This window comes from Mesoplodon bidens, assembly GCF_964165515.1.
Source record: "Mesoplodon bidens genome assembly, chromosome: 10".
NCBI classification, from domain to species: Eukaryota; Metazoa; Chordata; class Mammalia; order Artiodactyla; family Ziphiidae; genus Mesoplodon; species Mesoplodon bidens.
Window position 1 is genome coordinate 44495803 of NC_138172.1, and position 23349 is coordinate 44519151.

General features: G+C 44.7%; 2 protein-coding genes across 2 annotated transcripts in view; one reads left to right on the top strand and one right to left on the bottom strand.

Annotated features, from left to right (window-relative positions):
- LOC308623932 (uncharacterized protein) overlaps positions 1-23349 on the bottom strand; it is a 438061-nt gene that overhangs the window by 244364 nt on the left and 170348 nt on the right. The gene's annotated exons all lie outside the window — the stretch shown is intronic.
- The window catches only part of MYRIP (myosin VIIA and Rab interacting protein), a 182543-nt gene that overhangs the window by 105122 nt on the left and 54072 nt on the right, over positions 1-23349 (top strand). Inside the window, exons 5-9 of the mRNA XM_081246728.1 lie at positions 1919-2016; positions 2245-2325; positions 3377-3520; positions 10156-10288; positions 16929-17557. Coding sequence (XP_081102854.1) covers positions 1919-2016; positions 2245-2325; positions 3377-3520; positions 10156-10288; positions 16929-17557 — 1085 coding nt within the window. The remainder of the gene's footprint in view (positions 1-1918; positions 2017-2244; positions 2326-3376; positions 3521-10155; positions 10289-16928; positions 17558-23349) is intronic.

The window sequence follows — 23349 nt, forward strand, 5'->3', positions numbered from 1 at the left end:
TGATTGGATGAGACCTACTCACATTTTCAAGGGTAATCTCCTTTACTTAAAGTCAACTATTGTAACCATAATGTGGACCACACCTACAAAACACCTTCATAGCAACACCTGGGTTAGTGTTTGATTAAACAGCTGGGTGCTATAGCTTCACCAAGTTGACACATAAAACTAACAGTCCCCCCCACCTGACTGGTCCTCTGAACTTCGGTCACTCTGCCTCTGCCTTCTTATCCTCCCTCCACACCCCACCAGTTGTTATCTCTGAAACACCCTCTCAAGCCTTCACTTTCAGCCCAAACATCTTGGTGCTCCACTCCACCTCATGCCAAAACCACAGACGTGGGCTCCACCCTTTTTGATGGCTCTAGGCTCTTCCTCTCCAGGGCTCTGTGGAAGCTGGTGACTATCCCTATCATAGGATCTCCAGCACACCTCTTACCAGTTAGCTATGCACCTGATCACCCAATAGCTCGGAAGGCACACGAGAGCATGGGCTCAGCTCGCGTCTGTCAAGGCATCACTGGGACCCTCAGAGACCCTAGTGCTGGGGAGGTCTTGGTGCACTTTGAATCAACAAGAATTTGTGGGGCGCCACTTCTATGAAGAATACATTGATTGGTATCTTGAAGAAGAGAGATGGGAGGTACAGTGTCTGTCTCCAGGGAGCACTGAATGTGGCGACAACTTAAATTTTATAGACTCTTCTTATAGAAACACTGGGGAAATTATGTGTTCACTCAGCCACCTGAGGGGTGCCAAGCCCTGAGCTGGGTTGCCCCCGTGTGTCTCTGTCAGGACTGTCACAGCCAGCCTGTGATGTCCTCGTCAGCTGCCTGGCTAGATGGTTTTGACTTTAATTGGGTTGGTTTGGGAGATTTTGTTATGTTTGCCAAATGCCACTTTCTGTCCACATGTGTGTCTTTAGGAGTCTAAGAAGCTTGAATTAAGTATTTTAATTAAGGGATTGATTAATTAATGAATTGATACATTTACACCTTGTCTCATTCTACAAAGAATCTGAGGCAGCTTTCAGGAGATATGCATGTGTTAAATAATGCATGACTAGGAGATTATAAATGGAAACAGGAGGTTGAAATCGGGGAAAAGGAGACATAGGCAAGCAGCACCTGCAGACCTCTGTTCCTGTGCCTGATGTGAGTCGGGCTTCTGGGATGAACTGAGAGGCATGATAGAAATTCTCACTTTCAAGCAAGAAGCAAAAAATCTAGTACCTCCAGGAAGCAAAACTCTTCCAAGTATTTGACTTCAAAAAGAATTTTGTCACCTGCAGAAGTCCTTTGACTTGGGAAAACTTCCGTTTGTCACCATATGCAAAAAATATGTTCACTAAATATATGATAGCATTATTTTTAAAAATCATGTTGGCTTGTGTTTATCTCACTTTTGTGGTTAAAATCACGGGATTTGGAGACAGAGAGCCCTGAATTCAAATCTCAGCTCTCTGTCTCACTGCGCAACATTGGGTGAGTTATTTGACCTCTCCGTGCTTCAGTTCTCTCATCTATAAAACGGTGCCTACTCAATGAGTTGTTGGAAGGATCCACTGTGATCATGTATGAGACACTCAGTCTGCAGCCCAGCACGTGGTTGAGCTCGGGAAGATCGGCCAATGTTATCAGTAGTAGGGGTTTAGAGTCTAAAAAATTCTTCCATGGATTTTGTGTTTGCATTAAACCATGAGCACAGCCCTCAGAAGATTTCACAATTTTCCTTCCTATCATTATAATGATACATTACGTGCACAAAATAAAACATAATCTTTATCTGAGAAAGTAGATGAAGAACCGTTATTTCCTTATATTAAGTCCTTTTGTCCAGTCATCTTTAAGCCACTTTGTATGTTTTGGAGCGTGTCCTTGCCTTCCAGAAAGCGGTCTATGTTCTGTTTCCTGTCTAGGACATAGCATGATGGACACATTGGCTGTTGCCCTACGGGTGGCTGAAGAGGCCATAGAAGAAGCAATCTCCAAAGCAGAAGCCTATGGGGATAGCCTGGTATGCCCCCCCCACCCCACCCACTGTCACAACGTCTGTCTGGGAGGAGGTGTGGGTGGAGTCCTGGCTGCCAAGAGAAAGTGCAGGCTGTGGGCAAACCATCATGATAGCCATCCTTGACTAGAGCCTATCCTCCCCCTGCATTTGTGGTCAGGACTCCTGAGAAAGCGATTGCCAAGTCTCCCAAACACACCCACAGCTCACGACATTCTCTTCCTCCTTCTGCAGGACAAGCAGAATGAGGCCAGTTACCTGCGGGACCACAGGGAGGAGCTGACTGAGGAACTGGCCACAACCATACTGCAGAAGGTAGGTGGGCCCTAGCATCCAGATGGCTGCAATTTACCACCCTGGCCTGGACAAGGGCCTTTGGTGAGCAGAAGAGCCGCCATAAGCGCCTTTGTTGTCTTGGGCACCATTTCTTCTGTTCTCACTTTCTCCATTGTACTCTGGGGCTAATGCAGAGGGGTTGAATTGCATGGCAAAAACTAAGCGGTATGAACGTGGTTGCCTTTAGGGATTAAGCTGGTGGGTGAGGAGCCAGGAACCCAGCCCAGAGACCTTCGTACAAATGGACTCATTAAATCCAAGTGGCCATGCCCAATCTAGCAAGCGGTGCAAACAAGCTGAAGCCTTCCCTCATGATGCTTGATATATGCCCCCTCCTTAGGGCTTTCAGACACTTCCTAAAGTCAGGATGTACGGCCAGAGACTCTGGGTTTGCGATCCACTTCCACTATTTATGAGCTGTGTGTCCTTAACTGATAACCTCTGAGCCTCACTCATCATCCGTAAAATGGGGAGAGTTATAGTACGTAGCTCTTACAAGTATTTTGAGAATTAAATGAGGTAAAGCATATATGGTGCCAAGCACAGAGAGACTGGCACACAGTAGGCACTTAATAAATAGAAGTTGTCAGCATTGTAAAAGGACTACTTGTAAACTGTAAAGTGATGTAGAATGTTCAAGGCTTTAGTTGTGCTGTTTTATCATAAGACAGACCTGAAATCAGATGGTATTCTGTTGAAACGAAACTTTTTTTTTTAAGATTTTTTTTTGATGTGGACCATTTTTTTTAAGTCTTTTTTGAATTTGTTACAACATTGCTTCTGTTTTATGTTTTGGATTTTTGGCCACGAGGCATGTGGGATCTTAGCTCCCCAACCAGGGATTGAACCTGCACCCCCTGCACCGGAAGGCAAAGTCTTAACCACTAAATTGCCAGGGAAGACCCGGAAACTAAGCTCTTACATGACTAAGAATTTCCCAGAGATGATGACTAAGATTTCCCAGTTACCCCACATAGCACTGGAGCCCTCTCCAATAATGTGTCCCCTTTGTCACCTGCCTCCTCCCCAGATCATAAGAAAACAGAAGAGCAAAAGTGAGCAGCACATGGAAGAGGAGCCGGAGTGGCCACAGCCCCAGAGCTGCAGTGCGAAGGCAGCTGACGAGGGGACCACAGTCTCCCCGGGAGGCCACCGCACCTCCACCACCTTCTGGGTGAGTCCCCACGCCATGTCCGCCCACCCCCTACAGGTGCCCTGCATGTGTGCAGGTCAGAGCCGTTATCCCCACAGAAATGGGGACACCATGCTTAACATTTATAGTTAGCACATGTGCCCACCAGACAGCCTGAGGTTCCTGAAGGACAGGGAGAGATGCAGAGAGCACTGCGTGGGGGCCAGGAGGCCTGTGCTCTTACACACATGGAGGTGGGTTTTTACACAGAGACCAATCTAGGAAAAATAACAATGTCAATAGGCTTTTTAAAATTAATCCTGAAGAGTTGTACTGAGTCCCATGGAAAAAATGGCTTTCTGAAGGCCAGGTGTGTTCTTACAACTTGAGCACTTGCTTTACTGAAACTGAGAAATGACAACGAGAGAATTGCCACTGCCTTCTGAGGTCACATCTGGACGTGGGCAGGAAGTCGGGGTGTGAGTAGACCTTTTTGTTCGTCATCCCCAACCACAAAGCACAGTGTCCTTCCTGTGCCCCAAGGGTCTGGGCCTGCCACGTCTGCGGTAGAGTCACTAAGCCCGTAAAATCCTTTGGTATGTGTTTAAGCAGCCCCGGCAAGGATGTGTGGAGAATGGGATAGAGGCTGGACCCTGGGTGTGGAAATTCAGCAAGAAAGAGCAGGACTGGCCAGCAGGGCTGGTGTTCTATCAGCTGCAGGTGCCCACAGTCATAGCACAGGGCAAGGGACAGGGCAACACACAGGTGCAATTTAAAACTGGAAAGGCGGAATAAAAAAGAATGAAATAATGCCATCTGCAGCAATGTGGATGGACCTAGAGATTATCATACTAAGCGAAGCACAGGGAACTATATTCAATATCTTATAATAACCTATAATGGAAACAATCTGAAAAACTACATATATGTAAGTGACTTTGCTGTACAACTGAAACTAATACAATATTGTAAATCAACTATACTTCAATTAAAAAAAAAACTGGAAAGGAAGCCATGGGAAAAGCACCCCATCGCATGTTATTTTTTTTACTCTCCACCAAAAGGTGGGGACAGGTATTATTGGGCCCATTTTATAGGTAAAGAAACTATAGTTTTAGCATAACTTGCCTAAGCTCCCACAGCTAGTGATCAGTGGGGTCGGGAGTTGAATACCTTTTTCCTGTTCCAAAGCTTTTGATCTAGCTTCCTCCACTAAAACGTGAGATCAATGGACTCGATCCCTAAGGTCCCTTTCATCCCAGAGGTTCTATGTCTGCACTGTCCAATATGGTGACCACAAGACACAAGTGACAATTTAATTAAAGTTAAATTTAAAATCCAGTTCTTCAGTCACACTGGCCACATTTCAAGTCCTCAACAGCCCCTGGGACTGGTGGCTACTTTATTGGGCAGTGCAGATACAGAACATTTCCAGCCTCCCTGAAAAGTTTTCTTACGCAGCTCTGGTCTAGGGAGCTAGATAAAGACGGATCGAGAAGCAGAGGGCATAAAAGCAGAAATGCTTCTGGAGGCTGGCCAGAGCCTGGACGTGAACCAGCAGGCCAAGCCTCGGTTCTTGGGGACTTCAAGGAAGGTGGTTCTCCCACCTTTCCACGAGCTGTTCTCGCCTCAGACGCTCATCTTCCTCATCTGCCTGAGCCCCACTCCAGGGGTGCTGACTCACAGGGTCTGGGGCAGAGCTGGGCATCAGTACATTGACCCAAAGCTGGCAAGGGATGCCGGCAGGCTGCAGGCTTAAGGATGGCCTCTTCGTGATATCTTCAGGAGGGCACCCTGACCTACGGACCCTGGATGGCCCTAAACCAGTGGTCTCCTGGCAGTGTTTCCTCTTTTATCCTCAGTTCTCCAAGGACACGAATACCCTGGCTCCAGGGGTAACTGTGCAGAATCCCATAACGCTGCAGGCCTCCCTCCTTGGGCTTAACTGCAAAACCCAAACTTAATCCATCCCCATGCTGACAGGATTTCTCATCTACTCTCTTGAAAGAAAGATCAGTGTGATTGTCCTCTTTTTAATTTCCTCCTTTATTGTGTGGTTCTCTGCCAGTAGGGGGGTCAGTGCAATCTAGCTTTCAAAGCCTTAAGATGCAATATCCTGAAAGGCACCAGGGCAGGGGTTATAATTCATTTAGTGCCTATCTCTTTGTGCACGTGTATATAAAAAGTCGTCTTCTGTATTAATACGGTGATCCTATTGATAATAATGAGGACAGCAGAGGCTGGGCATATGCTATGCCCGGGGACTAAGGTGCGTCTCTGTCTGACTCTGTCTCTTCTCTATCCTTCCCTATTTTCCTCAGCCTTTTCCCTTTGTGCTTTTGTCATTTTCCTCCCTCACATTTGCTCACTCCTTTAAATGACTATAGTACAGACCTAAAGTATTTTTCATTATTGTTATAATTATTGGATTGAATTTAATGACTGTGCCCGACCCTAAAAATACAAAGCAAAGCTATGTCTCAGTTGTTATTCATAGGAACACTGTTATCGATCCCTTTGCCCATAAACCCTTGATACTAAAAACATTCTCTCCCTGTTTTATGATGTGGGCTCCTTGAGAGCAAAGACTTATTTTGAAGCCATGATCGGTGCCCCAGGGAGCCTGCCCTGGTGGCGATGATGATAATCATTGCAGTCATAGCAACAATATACCATTCCAAGAAATACAGGGAGAACAGGACGCTGCTGCCCACACGGGGGACCAGCGGCTGCAGGGGAAGCTTTAACAAAGGTAACTGATGATCACACAGCAAGTTTTGCCTAAAGCTTCAGAACCAGCTGGTTTGGATGGCAGGTCCTGCTGGGTTGGAGCATGTTAGCCAGGAGTGCCTTGTCCCCAGGCTTTCAGCAAAGGGTGTCAGGCACAGTAGCAAGCGGGCATGGAAGAGCATCACCTCGGAGCCAGACAGACCCAAGGTCAAGCCCGGCATCTGCCCTGCACCAACCCTGTGCTCGGGCAAGTTATTCCAGGCTGCCGCAACTCACTCATGTGCACCCAATTGGACTGAGTGAGGGGATGGAGGTCTTGCCCTGGCTCAGTGGCAGAGCTTAATAAATGCTATTATTTTGACTGATATTTACTGAGTGCATTCTGTGTGCTAGACATGGCACTGATTCCTTTCTGTGAGGAAACTGAAGCTTAGAACTGATCCTCCCAAGATCCCACATAGCAAGAGGCGCTGGCATGGACACTCTACCCAACACACTACCCATTCATGCCCAAAGAGTTAAGAGGTGGGGCCTGTTTGAACTTCTCAGTCAATCTTTGCAAGGCTTTGCTGGCATGCTAACACTCCTGAACCCATGGACTCCACCCTCCATGCCCAGGCCCCCAGCACAGACATGCAGACACTGTAACTCAGGCCTGCCCGACCTGACATCACCAGCCCTGTTTCTTCCATGGACCCTAGGGTGGGTAAGAGGAAGAAAAACAAAAGCTGTGGGTGGGAACGAAAGGGTGGGCATAGAGGGCCCAGCCAGGGAAACAAGGCAAATAAATTAATCAAGTAATCCCATCACTTCCCGAGAGCCACAGAGGTTGAACCAACTGGCAAGTAAAAGTGTCGTGGTTGCGCCATCTTCTGGGCAATACGTTTACTGCAATGAGTTTGTGGCAAAACTGGGTCTTGGGTCTGGGGCTTTTCCACCCTGGCTGAAGACAGCAGGCCGCAGACAGCAGGCCGCAGTGCCCTGAGATGCGCTGGAGTCAGCTCTTTGTGATTGTCAGGGTATAGCTGTTTTTCCTAGTGTGAAACAATGGCTTGCCTGAAATAGATTACAAAAGCCTGGCATCCTCAACTCATGAAAAACATAGATCCCATCTTCCCTGTTGGGACCACAGAAAGACTTTTCATTTTTTGACCTTGGCTTTTGTAGGTGAGGGAGCATTTCTGTCCTATAGAAAGGGAGCCCAGCCACCTCCTACAGACACACACATACAGAAATAAAATATTGTTTGAGCCGCTGCAAAATGAAATACTATCATTTCCTCTCTTTGAAACATGTATTCAGCGATTTACAGTGAGAAGTTTGAAGATAGAAAAATAAAGACCAGGGTATAGCAAACTGCTCAGGTGAGGCTGCAGTAATACTGCACCTGGCAATAGGCCATCAGCTCCTTAGGGCCACACCTGTGTCTTACATCCTACAAATTCAGTCACAAACATGGGACCGAGGGTCACACCCAAAAGACCATCCCTGTCTTCCAGGAGCTCACAGTCTGTGGAGGAGTCGGTATGTTGGAATAGGACTGTAGGAGAGACAGGAAGAGCCGTGCGATCACACAGAAGGGGGGTCTTCTTGCCAGTCCAAGGTGGGAGGCATGTCAAGGGTATGTTCCCCTGAATATATGGGGGTTTGCCATGGAAGGATTTTTTTCTCCATTTTTAATAACTTGACTTGCCAACAGACTGTCACCCTTAATCTCTGCCTCTGTGATAGCTGCCCATCATTTGTCAAGGATTTCACAAAATTATAGATGGCTCCCTGGATACCCAACCCCAAGAAAACCTTGGCTGTTGTGAAGTATCAGAGCTGTTCAGGGCGCTAGAGACAGGGTCAGTGCTTGCTGTGCCCTCGGAATGATGGAACTGGTACCCAACTGAGAGCCACTTGACGTGCGTGTTAGCTTTTCTCTCCTCCAAGTAAGACCTTGCCCTCCATGACATAAGTGAGGATGACAGTGGGCTTCTTCTTTGTTTCTCTTGATCCCCAGTCTCATCCAAGAAGTTAGTAAGATCATCATCATTATCATAGTCAGGCACTTGTGAAAACCTATCCTGTAGCCCACCCCAAATCACATTCACTCCACAGTAAACATTCATTGATTTCCAGTTCCGTACCAGTTACTGTGCCAGGGGCTGAGGATGTCACCATTAGCAGTCCATTAACCTCCCTCAGTTGCTTGCACCAGGCAAAAAAACAGATGTTGCAATAGAGTGTCGTGTAACACAGCAAGAATAGAAGCAGCCAAGACCCTCAGCCCAGCTTGAGGAAGGGGGTTTTCCACAGACCGTGGCCTCTTTGAACTGAATGCACACTGAATCTCATCTCATCGATAAGAGAGGGAGAGCTCCTCCACTCCTGGGCTGCATTAACCTGTGACCGCTGCATCGAACGGCAGGTCTGGAGACCCGTCATACTCTCTTCTGTAATCAAAGGGGTGGGAAGCAGTTTGTGACCCTTGGTACACAGCTTAAAGCGTTCCGTATTTGTTATGCAAACCCATCTTCCTCCTGGATCGGCCTCAAGGTCTTGTGAGGGGAAACAGAAGAGGTTTCCAATGACTCTTTCTGGACCAGAACTGGCTGTACCACCCTCTCCAACAAAGTGTGCCAGACGCCCTATGTCTGCGGGCTGCTGGGCCCTGGCCTAGCCTGCGATGATGGTGATGCTGGGACTCGATCCTCAGCCCTCTCTGAGTCTTTTCTCAGACTCGTTAACCATCCTTCAGGGCAAGGCTACAGAGTGCATTGTCCTCTCCCAAAACCCTGGTCATGATGCTCAATTTTCTCACCTATATATCCTGGATCCAGTGTTTGCTATACTCCTTTGTTATTCTCAAACACCTTTTTAAAGCTCACACTTATTATGCAATTACTGTGTGCAGAGCAAGATTAGGTTTCTGCTTCTCAACAAATTGAGTCACTCAGCCAAGGTGTTGTAGCAGAGGTGGTCTTGGAGCCCAGATACAGCTGAGTCCTGAGTCCAGCCTCAGCCGCCCGGGGGCCCTGCCCACAGCTCTCCAAACATGCTCCCCTCTTGTCTCCTACTCTCAGGACCTGTGGCGGGAGAGGAAGAAAGTTACCAAGATGAGTCAGGCAGCAGGGCTGTTGTTGTTGAGGTTGGCCAGCTGGTGGTGCCAAACTGCCTGGGGCCTGAGTTAGAGATGGGTACTTTGCTTCCTATCTCAGAGACGCTTTCGTTCCTGTTTCACCCATATAAAAAGATCAAAGTAAATCACCAATAGAAGGGAATTCTTTCATTAAATGACAATGGAAAAAATTGGTCTCTTTCTGTTTGATGAAATTCCCTACACAGAACATTTGAGCTTCAGATTCTCAGAATAACATTTGTAACATATAGAAATGATACGGCTCAAACATGTTTCTTGTCAGTCATTTGAAATCCCTTTTCTACCACTTGCCCTTAGGTTCGAGTTTATTTTCCTTTTTTTAACTAAATGGGAATGTGTTGCAAAGGCTCTGGGCTTGTGGTCTGATCATCCTTGGTTCACTTGTCTATTGCAGCACTTAGATTGCGCTATAACTTTCTACTTACACTGCTGAAATGCTCAAGTTTGGAGGTCTTTGAAGGGAAGATGCTCTCATTTTCATCACACACAGTTGGCCCTAAGAAATCTTGGCCGAGAGAATGGCTGGGGAAACAGGAGCCATGTGAGAACCTGCGCTGTAGGATTCCACCACATCTCTGATGCTTTCTGGCAGGCCTGCGTGCTTGCAATGGAATAAACAGGAACCATTTGTGCCATTATATGGCATGATGCACTGATCTGCAACTTCTAAACCTCAACACGAGAAAAGCCATTACCATCAGCTGCGTCTTCTCCGTGCAGTGGGACGCCTGCGGATCTGAAGGCACTCCTCCTGGGGACTGTGCCTTACAAGGTCGCCCCTTCCCCTCTTTTCTTTCCACAGCGGTCACAGTCTGCGTTCTCACTCAGCAGAGAAGATGTCCTGAGGACCTCTTCGCTGGAGGTTGCATCGAGGCAGCTGAGGGAGGAGGAGGCATTGCCCAGCTGGAAGAGCGTGGACAGGCCGGATGAGACAAGTAACTGTTCTAAGCAGCATGTGCTTGGTCTATGGGTTTCAAAAATGCTGTTGGGAGGCTTCTCGGCTGTTGAGTGGCTGCTCAGCCCTTCCTACCATCAGTCTGAGTGGGGGTGTGCCCATTTGGGACAGCTGGGCCACCAAGTCATGAGGTCTCTCACACAGCACACAATATATAATGTGGACATGTTTCCCACATGGGCAGTTTTCCTTCTGAGACCCGTGAGAGAATGGGCAAGTGTGTTCAGATCACTTGGCTACACAGCCCCCCTTTAGCTACGTGTTCTATGTGGACTAGGAGAAGGTGTCTTATTATATGTAGGCCAGGAACACCAATCCAACCTAGCAGGCATTCATTTCAGTATCCAAGATACCACAGCTAATGTGGTCCTCAAACATTTGCAGGGCTTTTCAACTACTCATAGCAATAAGTGTCTCCACACCATAAAAGTAAACAAATAACAACAAAGAAAGAGCATTTCAAAGTTCAGACTTAGAAACTAACAAATTTAGGGGGTATTATAAGCACTTCTAAAAGACACTCCATTTCACAAAACCGTTCCTACTATTATGAGCATTCCAAAAAAATTTGCAAAGGATCTTGGTTTTCAAAACATGATTTTGTGCATAAATTTCTCTAAACTAAGGCACCCATGTGTAATTTATCAGTTGCATAGAGACAAAAAACTTAGTTCAACAACATCACACACAGAAAAATGATTTCATACTTGGCTCAAAAATCCATGCATCTCTCAGGATGAAGATTTAAAATAAAAAATATAAAAGCACTTGTATGGAAAACTGCTGGTTTTTCTGAGGACTGCTCGGTCCTTGACATGCTAAAATGTCCAGGCCAACCCCAGAAGTCTTGAAAGATGTCTGATCTGTTTAGCAGGAAGCAGGTTATTCCCTGGGGGCACTTCTCAGTCTCAGCAGAGCACAAATGTAGAACAGAGGAGGGCCAGAGGCAGAGGTCATCTTAGAAGGGTAAGGTCAACTGGGCTATTTTCAGCAGTTCTGTTTATGCCTCAGGGGAAGGGTTGGCTCTGGAGCCTGTTGGTCCATGGTTGAGGTCAGCTGTAGGGGACACTGTGGGCTGAGTAAACCCACCTTCAGTCTTCAGTCTTGACAGTGCTTACAGCAAGTAATGCATGACCCCCCCAAACACATTTTCACTTCATAAACCTTGACTGAGCATCTGCCATATACACAACATGTGCTCATTGCTGGGAAATAAAGATCAGGGGACAGTTCCTGGTCTTGAGTTTCTAACTGTGACTTGTCTGCACAATCATGAAAGAGTGAGAATTTGGAGAAAGAAGAGGATGGAGGAGAGCAGGGTCCCAGAGGGTGTCCCAGGGCACAAAGGGAATATGGTACTGGAGCCCAGGCAGAGCTCTGAGAATTTCCCACAATGCAGCTTGACAACCAAGGTTTTCATGGGGTTGGGCATTTATGGAGCCATCCCTGCTTTTGCTGAGATAAAAACTGGCCAGCTTCTAGCTTTCCCAGAGCAACATGCAATCTGGAATTATAAAAGGCAGAAGAAGAGAGGAGCTGGTAATGGGCAGACCCCAGCCCACCATGTAGTGGGTGTTGGAGGAGGGCCCAGGACCACATCTACAACACAGCCAACCCTGGAGGCAGGCACAGAGTGGCGTCACTAGGGCCTTCTCTCTTTGGCTTCCTCCCATGGCCCCAGGAGAGGCTGCAGACAGCTGGACTCATGTAGAGCCACACATCAAGTGCCCCATCTTCCCCTGCAGCCTGTGGGTGCCTGTGCTCACAAGCGAGTGGTCTTTACCAGCCCAGGATGGGTTGCAGAACTGTCCAGGGGCTGGGGGTCCAGCAGTGAAGAAGAGGTGGCCCTGCCCTCAAGGAGCTCATGGTCAGGGGTGGGGGATGGGGGGCGGGAGAGACAACCACAAAAATAAGATATAGTTTAAGTGTTAAAAAAAATAAAAGAAAGCTTTTTGGCAAAGCTCAGAGAACAGAGTAGCCAGCTCCTCAAAGAGAGAAGGCCAAGGGTGTGCCACTGAGAAGAAGCATCAGATTCAGAGCCCCAAAGATGGTCCTGAGGGCAGACTTAGCGACTAATTGTAACACCCCAAGGATACACCTTTCCCCTGAGAGTGAATGCTCCACTGATGGGGCAAGTCTGCACATTTGCATCATGTGGGTGTCTGTTTGGCTTACCCCAGAAATGGACCCTAATACAAAGATCCGACAGACAGCAGAAGCAAGAAGAAGTACAATCCTGCAGCCTGTGGAACAAAAACCATATTCACAGAAAGATAGACAAGATGAAAAGGCAGAGGGCTAGGTACCAGATGAAGGAACAAGATAAACCCCAGAAGAACAACTAAATGAAGTGGAGATAGGCAACCTTCCAGAGAAAGAATTCAGAATAATGATAGTGAAGATGATCCAGGACCTCGGAAAAAGAATGGAGGCAAAGATCAACAAGATGCAAGAAATGTTTAACAAAGACCTAGAAGAATTAAAGAACAAACAAACAGAGAGGAACAATACAATAACTGAAATGAAAACTACACTAGAAGGAATCAATAGCAGAATAACTGAGGCAGAAAAACGGATAGGTGACCTGGAAGACAGAACTGTGGAATTCACTGCTGCAGAACAGAATAAAGAAAAAAGAATGAAAAGCAATGAAGACAGCCTAAGAGACCTCTGGGACAACATTAAACGCAACAACATTCGCATTTTAGGGGTCCCAGAAGGAGAAGAGAGAGTGAAAGGACTTGAGAAAATACTTGAAGAGATTATAGTTGAAAACTTCCCTAACATGGGAAAGGAAATAGCCACCCAAGTCCAGGAAGCGCAGAGAGTCCCATACAGGATAAACCCAAGGAGATACACGCCAAGACACATAGTAGTCAAATTGACAAAAATTAAAGACAAAGAAAAATTATTGAAAGTGACAAGGGAAAAATGACAAATAACATACAAGGGAACTCCCATAAGGTTAACAGCTGATTTCTCAGCAGAAACTCTACAAACCGGAAGGGAGTGCCATGATATATTTAAAGTGATGAAAGGGAAGAACCTACAACCAAGATTACTCTACCTGGCAAGGATCTCATTCAGATTCGATGGAGAAATCAAAAGCTTTACAGACAAGCAAAAGCTAAGAGAATTCAGCACCACCAAACCAGCTACACAACAAATGCTAAAGGAACTTCTCTAAGTGGGAAACACAAGAGAAGAAAAAGACCTACAAAAACAAATCCACAGCAATTAAGAAAATGGTAATAGGAACATACATATCGATAATTACCTTAAACGTGAAAGGATTAAGTGCTCCAACCAAAAGACACAGGCTCACTGAATGGATACAAAAACAAGACCCATATATATGCTGTCTACAAGAGACCCACTTCAGACCTAGGGACACATTCAGACTGAAAGTGAGGGGATGGAAAAAGATATTCCATGCAAATGGAAATCAAAAGAAAGCTGGAGTAGCAATATGCATATCAGATAAAATAGACTTCAAAATAAAGAATGTTACATGAGACAAGGAAGGACTCTACATAATGATCAAGAGATCAATCCAAGAAGAAGATATATCATAAATATATATGCACCCAACATAGGAGCACCTCAATACATAAGGCAACTGCTAACAGCTTATAAAAGAGGAAATCGACAGTAACACAATAATAGTGGCGGACTTTAACACCTCACTTACACCAATGGACAGATCATCCAAAATGAAAATTAATAAGGAAACACAAGCTTTAAATGACACAATAGACCAGATGGATTTAATTGATATTTATAGGGCATTCCATCCAAAAACAGCAGGTTACACTTTCTTCTCGAGTGCACATGGAACATTCTCTAGGATAGATCACATCTTGGGTCACAAATCAAGCCTCAGTAAATTTAAGAAAAACTGAAATCATATCAAGCATCTTTTCTGACCACAACGCTGTGAGATTAGAAATCAATTACAGGGAAAAAAACATAAAAAACACAAACACATGGAGGCTAAACAATATGTTATTAAATAACCAAGAGATCACTGAAGAACTCAAAGAGGAAATCAAAAAATACCTAGAGACAAATTACAATGAAAACATGATGATCCAAAACCTATGGGATTCAGCAAAAGCAGTTCTAAGAGGGAAGTTTATAGCAATACAAGCCTACACAAGAAACAAGAAAAATCTCAAATAAACAATCTAACCTTACACCTAAAGGAACTAGAGAAAGAAGAACAAACAAAACCTAAAGTTAGTAGAAGGAAAGAAATCATAAAGATCAGAGCAGAAATAAATGAAATAGAAACAAAGAAAACAATAGCAAAGATCAATAAAACTAAAAGCTGGTTCTTTGAGAAGATAAATGAAATTGACAAACCATTAGCCAGACTATCAAGAAAAAGAGGGAGAGGACTCAAATCAATAAAATTAGAAATGAAAAAGGAGAAGTTACAACAGACACCTCAGAAATACAAAGCATCCTAAGAGACTACCACAAGCAATTCTATGCCAATAAAATGGACAACCTGGAAGAAATGGACAAATTCTTAGAAAGGTATAAACTTCCAAGACTGAACCAGGAAGAAATAGAAAATATGAACAGACCAATCACAAGAAATGAACTTGAAACTGATTTAAAATCTTCCAACAAACAAAAGTCCAGGACCAGATGGCTTCACAGGTGAATTCTATCAAACGTTCAGAAAAGAGCTAACACCCATCCTTCTCAAACTCTTCCAAGAAATTGCAGAGGAAGGAAAACTCCCAAACTCATTCTATGAGGCCACCACCACCCTGATACACAAACCAGACAAAGATACTACAAAAAAAGAAAATTGAAGACCAGTATCACTGATGAATATAGAAGCAAAAATCCTCAACAAAATACTAGCAATCAGAATCCAACAACACATTAAAAGGATCATACACCATGATCAAGTGGGATTTACCCCAGGGATGCAAGGATTCTTCAATATACGCAAATCAATGTGATACACCATATTAACAGAAGAATAAAAACCATATGATCATCTCAATAGATGCAGAAAAAGCTTTTGGCAAAATTCAACACCCATTTATGATAAAAAACTCCCCAGAAAGTGGGCATAGAGGGAACCTACCTCAACATAATAAAGGCCATTTAAAAAAAAAAGATCTGAGGGCCTATAGTTTATTTGGAGGTGAACCTGGAACCACAGGGCAGAGAGTAGGGATATGATACAGGGAAGGGAAAATAGGCAACAAATGACTTGTTATGAAGCAGGGTACGACCATGGGTGATGAACTTGCCCCACTGGGGAACTCTAAGAGTTCCAATGGGCAAGGGAGTTGGGGTACTTATCCCCTAGCTCCCCAGTCATTGGTCAGGGCTGCTCCCAGGAGGTGGTGATTCCATCCTGCCTCAGGGCAGCCAGCACAGACTCTGGTAACCAGAGAAAGCCTTAGGAAAAGCAAGATTGCTGCTCACTGGCCATTACTAGCTGCATCTGAGAGAGAGCCTGAGCATTTCTGGAGAAACCCTGATGGGCCCTTTAGTCACTGCCTTCTGCAGTACCTGACTGTCGATCTTGGGGCATGGCACTGGGGAAGACGCCAAAAAAATAGAGCCCTTTTTCCCAGAAGACCTACTATTATCACAGGTAGAGCCCATAACATGTCCAAGGTAATAATACCCTGGTTAGCCTCTCTTTTGAATGTTCACACAGTCAGTGGAAACAGTGTTGTTGTAGTACTGAAGAGGAACTATAGGGTACAGATGTAGGGTATAAACATATCTGTCTTCTATATGCATGTACAAGGAAGCATGTACAGGTGCTGATCCAGTCAGGTGTTAAATAATAATGGTATAATTCAATTCAATAGATGGAGGATAAAAATAGTTGGGGGCCCTCACTGTAGTAGGCACTGTGATGGATGCTTCACATATGTTGTCTCATAAAAATCCTCTGACAGCCCGGGAGGGTCCCACTGTCCCCACCGACAGGCTCAGAGATGCTCTCTGACCAAGGTCACCTGCTAGTAATGGCCAGGACTGGGGCTCAGCCCTGGCTCTGCCTGAATTCAAAGTTCTTGTTCTTTGCCCTGCCCTACAGTGGCCTCATTTATAGGCAAGGGGGAAAGAGCTGTTAAGAATTCATCTTTTGCTCTGAGCAGGTATGTGTAATACACTTTATGAGCCTCACCTCATTTCATCCTCTCAGCAGCCCAGAGAAGTATTAGCTGTGCCCTTTTCACCAACCAGAGACCCGAGCTCGGAGACTCACACTGCAGCTAAGTGGCTGAGCGTGCTCTCTGCCCTGGCCCCCTGACTTCCCAGCCTCTGCTCTTTCCTCTGCACGAGCTGGCTTTGGGACAGTGCAGGCCAAAGAGATGACTGGGACCCAGACCCTGCCGCAGGGCCCTTGTCATCAGGGAGGAGGGCCCAGCCCTGTGCGTGATCAGCCAGAACCCAAGTTGGATCATGGAATGAACCAGACAGTCCGTCATAGCAACTCAGGGAAGGAGGAGGCCACATATGGGCAGGGAGACCAGAAAGTGCTCTAGGAAGAGGGGCACAGGGGAGGTCTTTGCGGGGCCCCTTGTTCTAAGGCAGTAACAGCCCCTCTCTGATTTCTCTCTCCCTCCTGCCTGCAGATGTGGCCCCAGTTTTGCAGAGCCCTGACGGGAACTGGATGGCCCTGAAGGATGGGGCTCTGCCCCCAACCCGCCTGCTGGCCAAACCTAAGAGTGGCACATTTCAGGCCCTGGAGGCGGCCTCCAGCGTGGCGTCCGCCTACGATGAGATGGGCTCTGACAGCGAGGAGGACTTTGACTGGAAGGAGGCCTTGAGCACGCTGTGCCCACAGCCCCAGAGCCTGCCCAGGAACCCCCAGCCTCAGCCCATGCAAACCCAGGGCTCAAACCAAGGCCCCTCCGCCTACTCTGGGCTCTCCCCCAACCCCGAGGCCATGTGCTCTGACTCAGAAACCTCCTCGGCAGGCTCTTCCCGGGAAGCTGGGCGCCGGGCCGGGCTGACCTGGTTGCAGAGGAAGGCCCCCAGGAATCCCTCAGCCGAGAAGATGCGCCTACAGGGAGAGCTAGATGTGAACTTCAACCCCCAGGCAGCCAGCAGGGAGACCTCAGACAGCAGCGAGCCTGAGGAGGCCCCCCACCCTGCAGATCGGAGGGCCAGGAGGTGGAGAAGGGCCCGGGTGGGCTCGGAGGAGCCAAGCAAGGAATTATCTTCCCCCAGCGGCCATCCCCCGGAGCTGGACACACATCAGGTAATAAAGCTGGGTGCGTGCAAGCACACACACATTTTTCAGTAGGCTGTGCCCTCCTCCAAGCAGGAGTGGTGTGGAGGGTCCCGGGTTCAGAATCCATAGAACCGGATTCTCATCTTGGTTTTGCTGCTCAGTCACAACTCTTGGAGGCTCCATGCCCTCCTCTCCGGAGATGAAAGCTTAGAGTTCAAAGTGGGTTTGCAAAGTGTGGCCCCCAGACCAGAAGCCACAGCAGCACCTGGAAACTTGTTAGAAATGCAGATCCTCAGGCCCTGCCCCAGAGCTGCTGAATCAGAAATTCTGGGGATGGTGCCCAGGCATCTCTGTTATAACAAGCTCTCTTGGTGCTTCTTCTGTGCATTAAAGTCTGATGGCCACTGGTGTGGGGTTAAGGCTATGGGGTTTAGAGTCAGCCTGCTCGAGTTCAAATCCAGCTGTGTGACCTTGGACAAGGCATCTTTTTAGGTCTCAGTTTCCTCATCTGTCAAATGGGGATAATATTAGAACCCACTTCAAAGAATGGTTGTGATGAGTGAATAAGATAACTTTATAAAGAGCTGTCCTAGAACACAGCACAAGGGCACAGTCAGTATTGTTTCAATGTGATAATTCAGGGCACAGTTTACTAACATTCTGTGACTTTTAGTCCCCGTCACAAGCCTCCTTGGAAGCCTCAGTGCCACCTCCCTCACGGTTTACCTCATGAACCACCTTAGAGAATCTGATTAAAGCTATAGAATCTCTCCCTAGAAAAATGGACCTGTACATACAAACACACACACACACACACTTTGCTTACAATTTCAGGTAGTTCATGGACCCCCAACCAGATTAATTTTATATTCTGTGAATAAACCCTGCTCATGCCCAGCTCTATGCCTGTGATCATGCTGTGTCCTTGCCCTCACCTCTTCCTGGTTGTGATCACCATGAACTGAATATTGAACTTTGTGATGCCGACTCTGGCCTTCCCATAGCAGTATTTTCTAAACTCAAAAAGGACACATGTAGCCTGGAAAGTTTAAATGCCTAAAAGCAATGGATTGCACTATTTGAAACTGTGACCCTTATGGAAGATCTAGTTATGTTGCCTCTGCTTTCTGTAGGCACATCATCAGAGCTACTTGCATTACTATCAACTTGACTTTTTAGGCTCCTAGAGAAACCACACCCACTTTCTGAATGTCATTGCATCTCCCATAGTACCCAGCTACCGTGCCTTGCATTCTTAGTTTGGGTTCCACCAAAAACAGGTCTGGAGTTTAGGATTTGGATGTAGGTTTATGAGAGAGGCGATCCCAGGAAACCCAAGAATGAAACAGGAAAATGAGAAAAGCCAATGAAGATACAATATAGGCAACTGGGGCTCCATCCCACCAGGGACCCGCTGAGAAGTCATGTGGATCACAGCTCAGAATTCTCCTACTAGAAGATGGGGAAGAGTTACCTAGTCTCCCATCTCCCACTGGTAGAGAGAGGTCCCACCCAGGGTGGGCATAAACTCCATACACAGCCAGGTTTGCATGGACGGTACCTGAGAAATCCCTCAGATGGAAAAGAAGAGAGAGAGCCGGGTCTGAGGTGGGAAACTATCAGTGAGCCACAGATCGTCCCCTGTGGCTGCAGGCAACTCATGTAGGTCTGGGGGATACAGCCTGGGACATCACCAGCCTCTGCTACAGTGACCTTCTATGAATTGTCAGCCAGATCCCTGATCCTGGGGCTCCCATTAAGACAGTCATGAAAAAAAAAAATTAAAACAAAAAGACAGTCGTGTACTCAGAGGTCCTCAGGTCACAGAATTTAGCATCAGTGCTGCCTGACCTGCTAATATGTTGCCTAGAATTTTGGTCCAAGCTCTCATTTTCTCCTCTGTAAAATAAGATCATTAAAAATCTGCCATGTGAGATTGTTGTGATCATAAAAGAGAAATACAAAATTCTGTTCAACTGTGAATCATTATCACCTAGCTCAGGTGGAGACTGTTTTCCAGGGACTCTGGGTGACGCTTCAAGGGATATTCTTGAGAGTTGTCTGCATGATTCACTGGCAGGTATAAAATGCCACCTATCCACCATAACTAGGTGCCTGAAGCTTCCTATTTATTCTGAGGTGGCTTGTAAATTGTCTTCTGCTGTTAATCCTTGCAAGGCGTCAACAGGGAGAAGGCAAGGGCCAGCAGAAACGATCCAGAAAGTCTGCTGTCTGCCTCCTCGGCAGTGTCCTTTCCCTACCACTAGGTGGCGATGGCGTTGCACTTCTGGGGACTTCAAAACCCTGGCCCTCCTCGTCCTCCCTTCTATTTAGTTTACTAGGGCAGTTCTCGACACCCCCCCCAAAAAAAAAGTGTATATATATATATATATATATATATATATATATATATATATATATATATATATATATATATATATATATACTATTTGCATACTTATACGTTATATAAATAAGTGAATATAAAAATTATTAAAACATACAGATATAGTCTCCTTTGAGCACAACCCTAAACCCCTGCCATCTCTCCCCAAATGACTACATTTGTATTTGTGTATCATACATGTATAGCACATTTAGAAATATAGTTCTGTAAATGCATCTGTGTTTTAGCAAAATCGGCATCCTACTCCCCATATTCTTCCACCTCTTTCTCCTAACAGTATGTGATGGAAAAGTCAGAGCACACAGATCTCTGCACAGTACCTGCAAAAGATTGCATCGTGGCGGTCTTCAGCAGGGAGTGTGGGAGTGGGAGCAAGCCGTCCAGGGTGCAAGCAGTAAGGGTGCATTGCCTGATGAGAATTTTAAAACAATAATAAATCCAATCAAAGTCAGTCTTTTTAATTATCACCTTGCACCAGGCACGGACAATTCTAAGCAATGCTAATGATAAGAGAACTTTATCAGTGTTGCTCCAAATATCTCGCCCAACCTCCTTGGTTCTTCACTGTTCTAAGGTGGGGAGGAATGCACAATCAATAGTTCCCATAATGATGGATATTCAAGTCTTTTTCAATGCTTGATGTTATAAACAATACTGCAGAAAATATTATTGTGCAAAGCTCTTTATACAAGTACAGGAGTAGAATTTCTGAGTTGAGGCATAGATGGATCTTTAATTTTAATGAGCACTTGCCAAATTAAACTCCCAAAACTTCACAGCAGTCTACATAGCCATGCACTGTAGAGCACATTTTCTCATACTGTCAACAATACTCAGTGTTGTCAGTCTGTTAAACTATTGCCAACTTTATGTGAGAAAAAAAATATTTCTTTTTAGTTAACATAGTTACTACTAAGATTGAGCATTTTTTCCTATATTTACAGCTATTTGCATTTTTCCTTCTGTGAAAGACACATTTATATGTTTCTTCTATTACTTCGTCAGACCAATTGTCTTTTTCTCCTTGATTTTTAGGAATTAGTTTTATTTTCTAATTATACTGTAGATGTTAGTTCTTTGATGGTTACACACTGAAGATACTCTCCCATTGTCTATCACTTTCACCTTAACTTTATTTAAGTATACATTACATGCAAAAATTTTTGTTGCTAATAATTTATCAATTATTTTCTTCATTTCCTTTAAATTTTGTTCCTTGTTTGAGAAGGTTTTAACTCTCCAAGGTTATTAGAATATTCTCCTATTTTTCCCTAATATTTGTAGTCTTGTATTTTACATTTAGCTCTTTATCTATCTGTACTTTACTTTGGGGGATGATATGAGGTAAGATCTAACCTTCTTTTTTTTCAAATTAAATATCTGTCATCAAATCATTATTAAATAATTCATCCTATATCTGCTATGAGCAGTTTTCTAAATCACGGAAGCTATATTAGAATCATAAACCCATTCCTTAAAAGATGCTGCTCCTAGAGAAGCAAGAAGAACTACAGTCCTGCAGCCTGTGGAACAAAAACCACATTCACAGAAAGATAGACAAGATGAAAAGGCAGAGACCTATGTACCAGAGGAAGGAACAAGATAAAACCCCAGAAAAAAACCTAAATGAAGTGGAGATAGGAAACCTTCCAGAAAAAAAATTCAGAATAATGATAGTGAAGATGATCCAGGACCTTGGAAAAAGAATGGAGGCAAAGATCGACAAGATGCAAGAAATGCTTAACAAAGACCTAGAAGAATTAAAGAACAAACAAACAGAGATGAAAAATACTGATGAAATAACTGAAATGAAAACTACATTACAAGGAATCAATAGAAGAATAGCTGAGGCAGAAGAACGGATAAGTGACCTGGAAGACAGAATGTGGGAATTCACTGCTGCAGAACAGAATAAAGAAAAAAGAATGAAAAGAAATGAAGACAACCTAAGAGACCTCTGGGACAACATTAAATGCAATAACATTCGCATTATAGGGGTCCCAGAAGCAGAAGAGAGAGAGAAGGGACCAGAGAAAATATTTGAAGAGATTATACTCGAAAATTTCCCTAATATGGGAAAGGAAATAGCCACCCAAGTCCAGGAAGTGCAGAGAGTCCCATACAAGATAAACCCATGGAGAAACACACCAAGACACATAGTAATCAAATTGACAAAAATTAAAGACAAAGAAAAATTATTAAAAGCAGCAAGGGAAAAATGACAAATAATATAAAAGGGAACTCCCATAAGGTTAACAGCTGATTTCTCAGAAGAAACTCTACAAGCCAGAAGGGAGTGGCATGATATACTTAAAGTGATGAAAGGGAAGAACCTACAACCAAGATTATTCTACCCGGCAAGGATCTCATTTAGATTCGATGGAGAAATCAAAACCGTTACAGACAAGCAAAAGCTAAGAGAATTCAGCACCACCAAACCAGCTCTCCAACAAATGCTAAAGGAACTTCTCTAAGTGAGAAACACAAGAGAAGAAACAGACCTACAAAAACAAACCCAAAACAATTAAGAAAATAGTCATAGGAACATACATATCGATAATTACCTTAAACATGAATGGATTAACTACTCCAACCAAAAGACACAGGCTTGCTGAATGGATACAAAAACAAGACCCATATATATGCTGTCTACAAGAGACCCACTTCAGACCTAGGGACACATTCAGACTGAAAGTGAGGGGATGGAAAAAGATATTCCATGCAAGTGGAAATCAAAAGAAAGCTGGAGTAGCAATACTCATATCAGATAAAATAGACTTCAAAATAAAGAATGTTACATGAGACAAGGAAGGACTCTACATAATGATCAAGAGATCAATCCAAGAAGAAGATATAACAATTATAAATATATATGCACCCAACATAGGAGCACCTCAATACATAAGGCAAATGCTAACAGCTATAAAAGAGGAAATTGACAGTAACACAATAATAGTGGCGGACTTTAACACCTCACTTACACCAATGGACAGATCATCCAAAATGAAAATAAATAAACAGAAGCTCTAAATGACACAATAGAGCAGACAGATTTAACTGATATTTATAGGACGTTCCATCCAAAAACAGCAGATTACACTTTCTTCTCAAGTGCGCACAGGACATTCTCCAGGATAGATCACACCTTGGGTCACAAATCAAGCCTCAGTAAGTTTAAGAAAATTGAAATCATATCAAGCATCTTTTCGGACCACAAAACTATGAAATTAGAAATCAATTACAGGGAAAGAAACATAAAAAACACAAACACATGGAGGCTAAACAATATGTTATTAAATAACCAAGAGATCACTGAAGAACTCAAAGAGGAAATCAAAAAATACCTAGAGACAAATTACAGTGAAAACACGATGATCCAAAACGTATGGGATGCAGCAAAAGCACTTCTAAG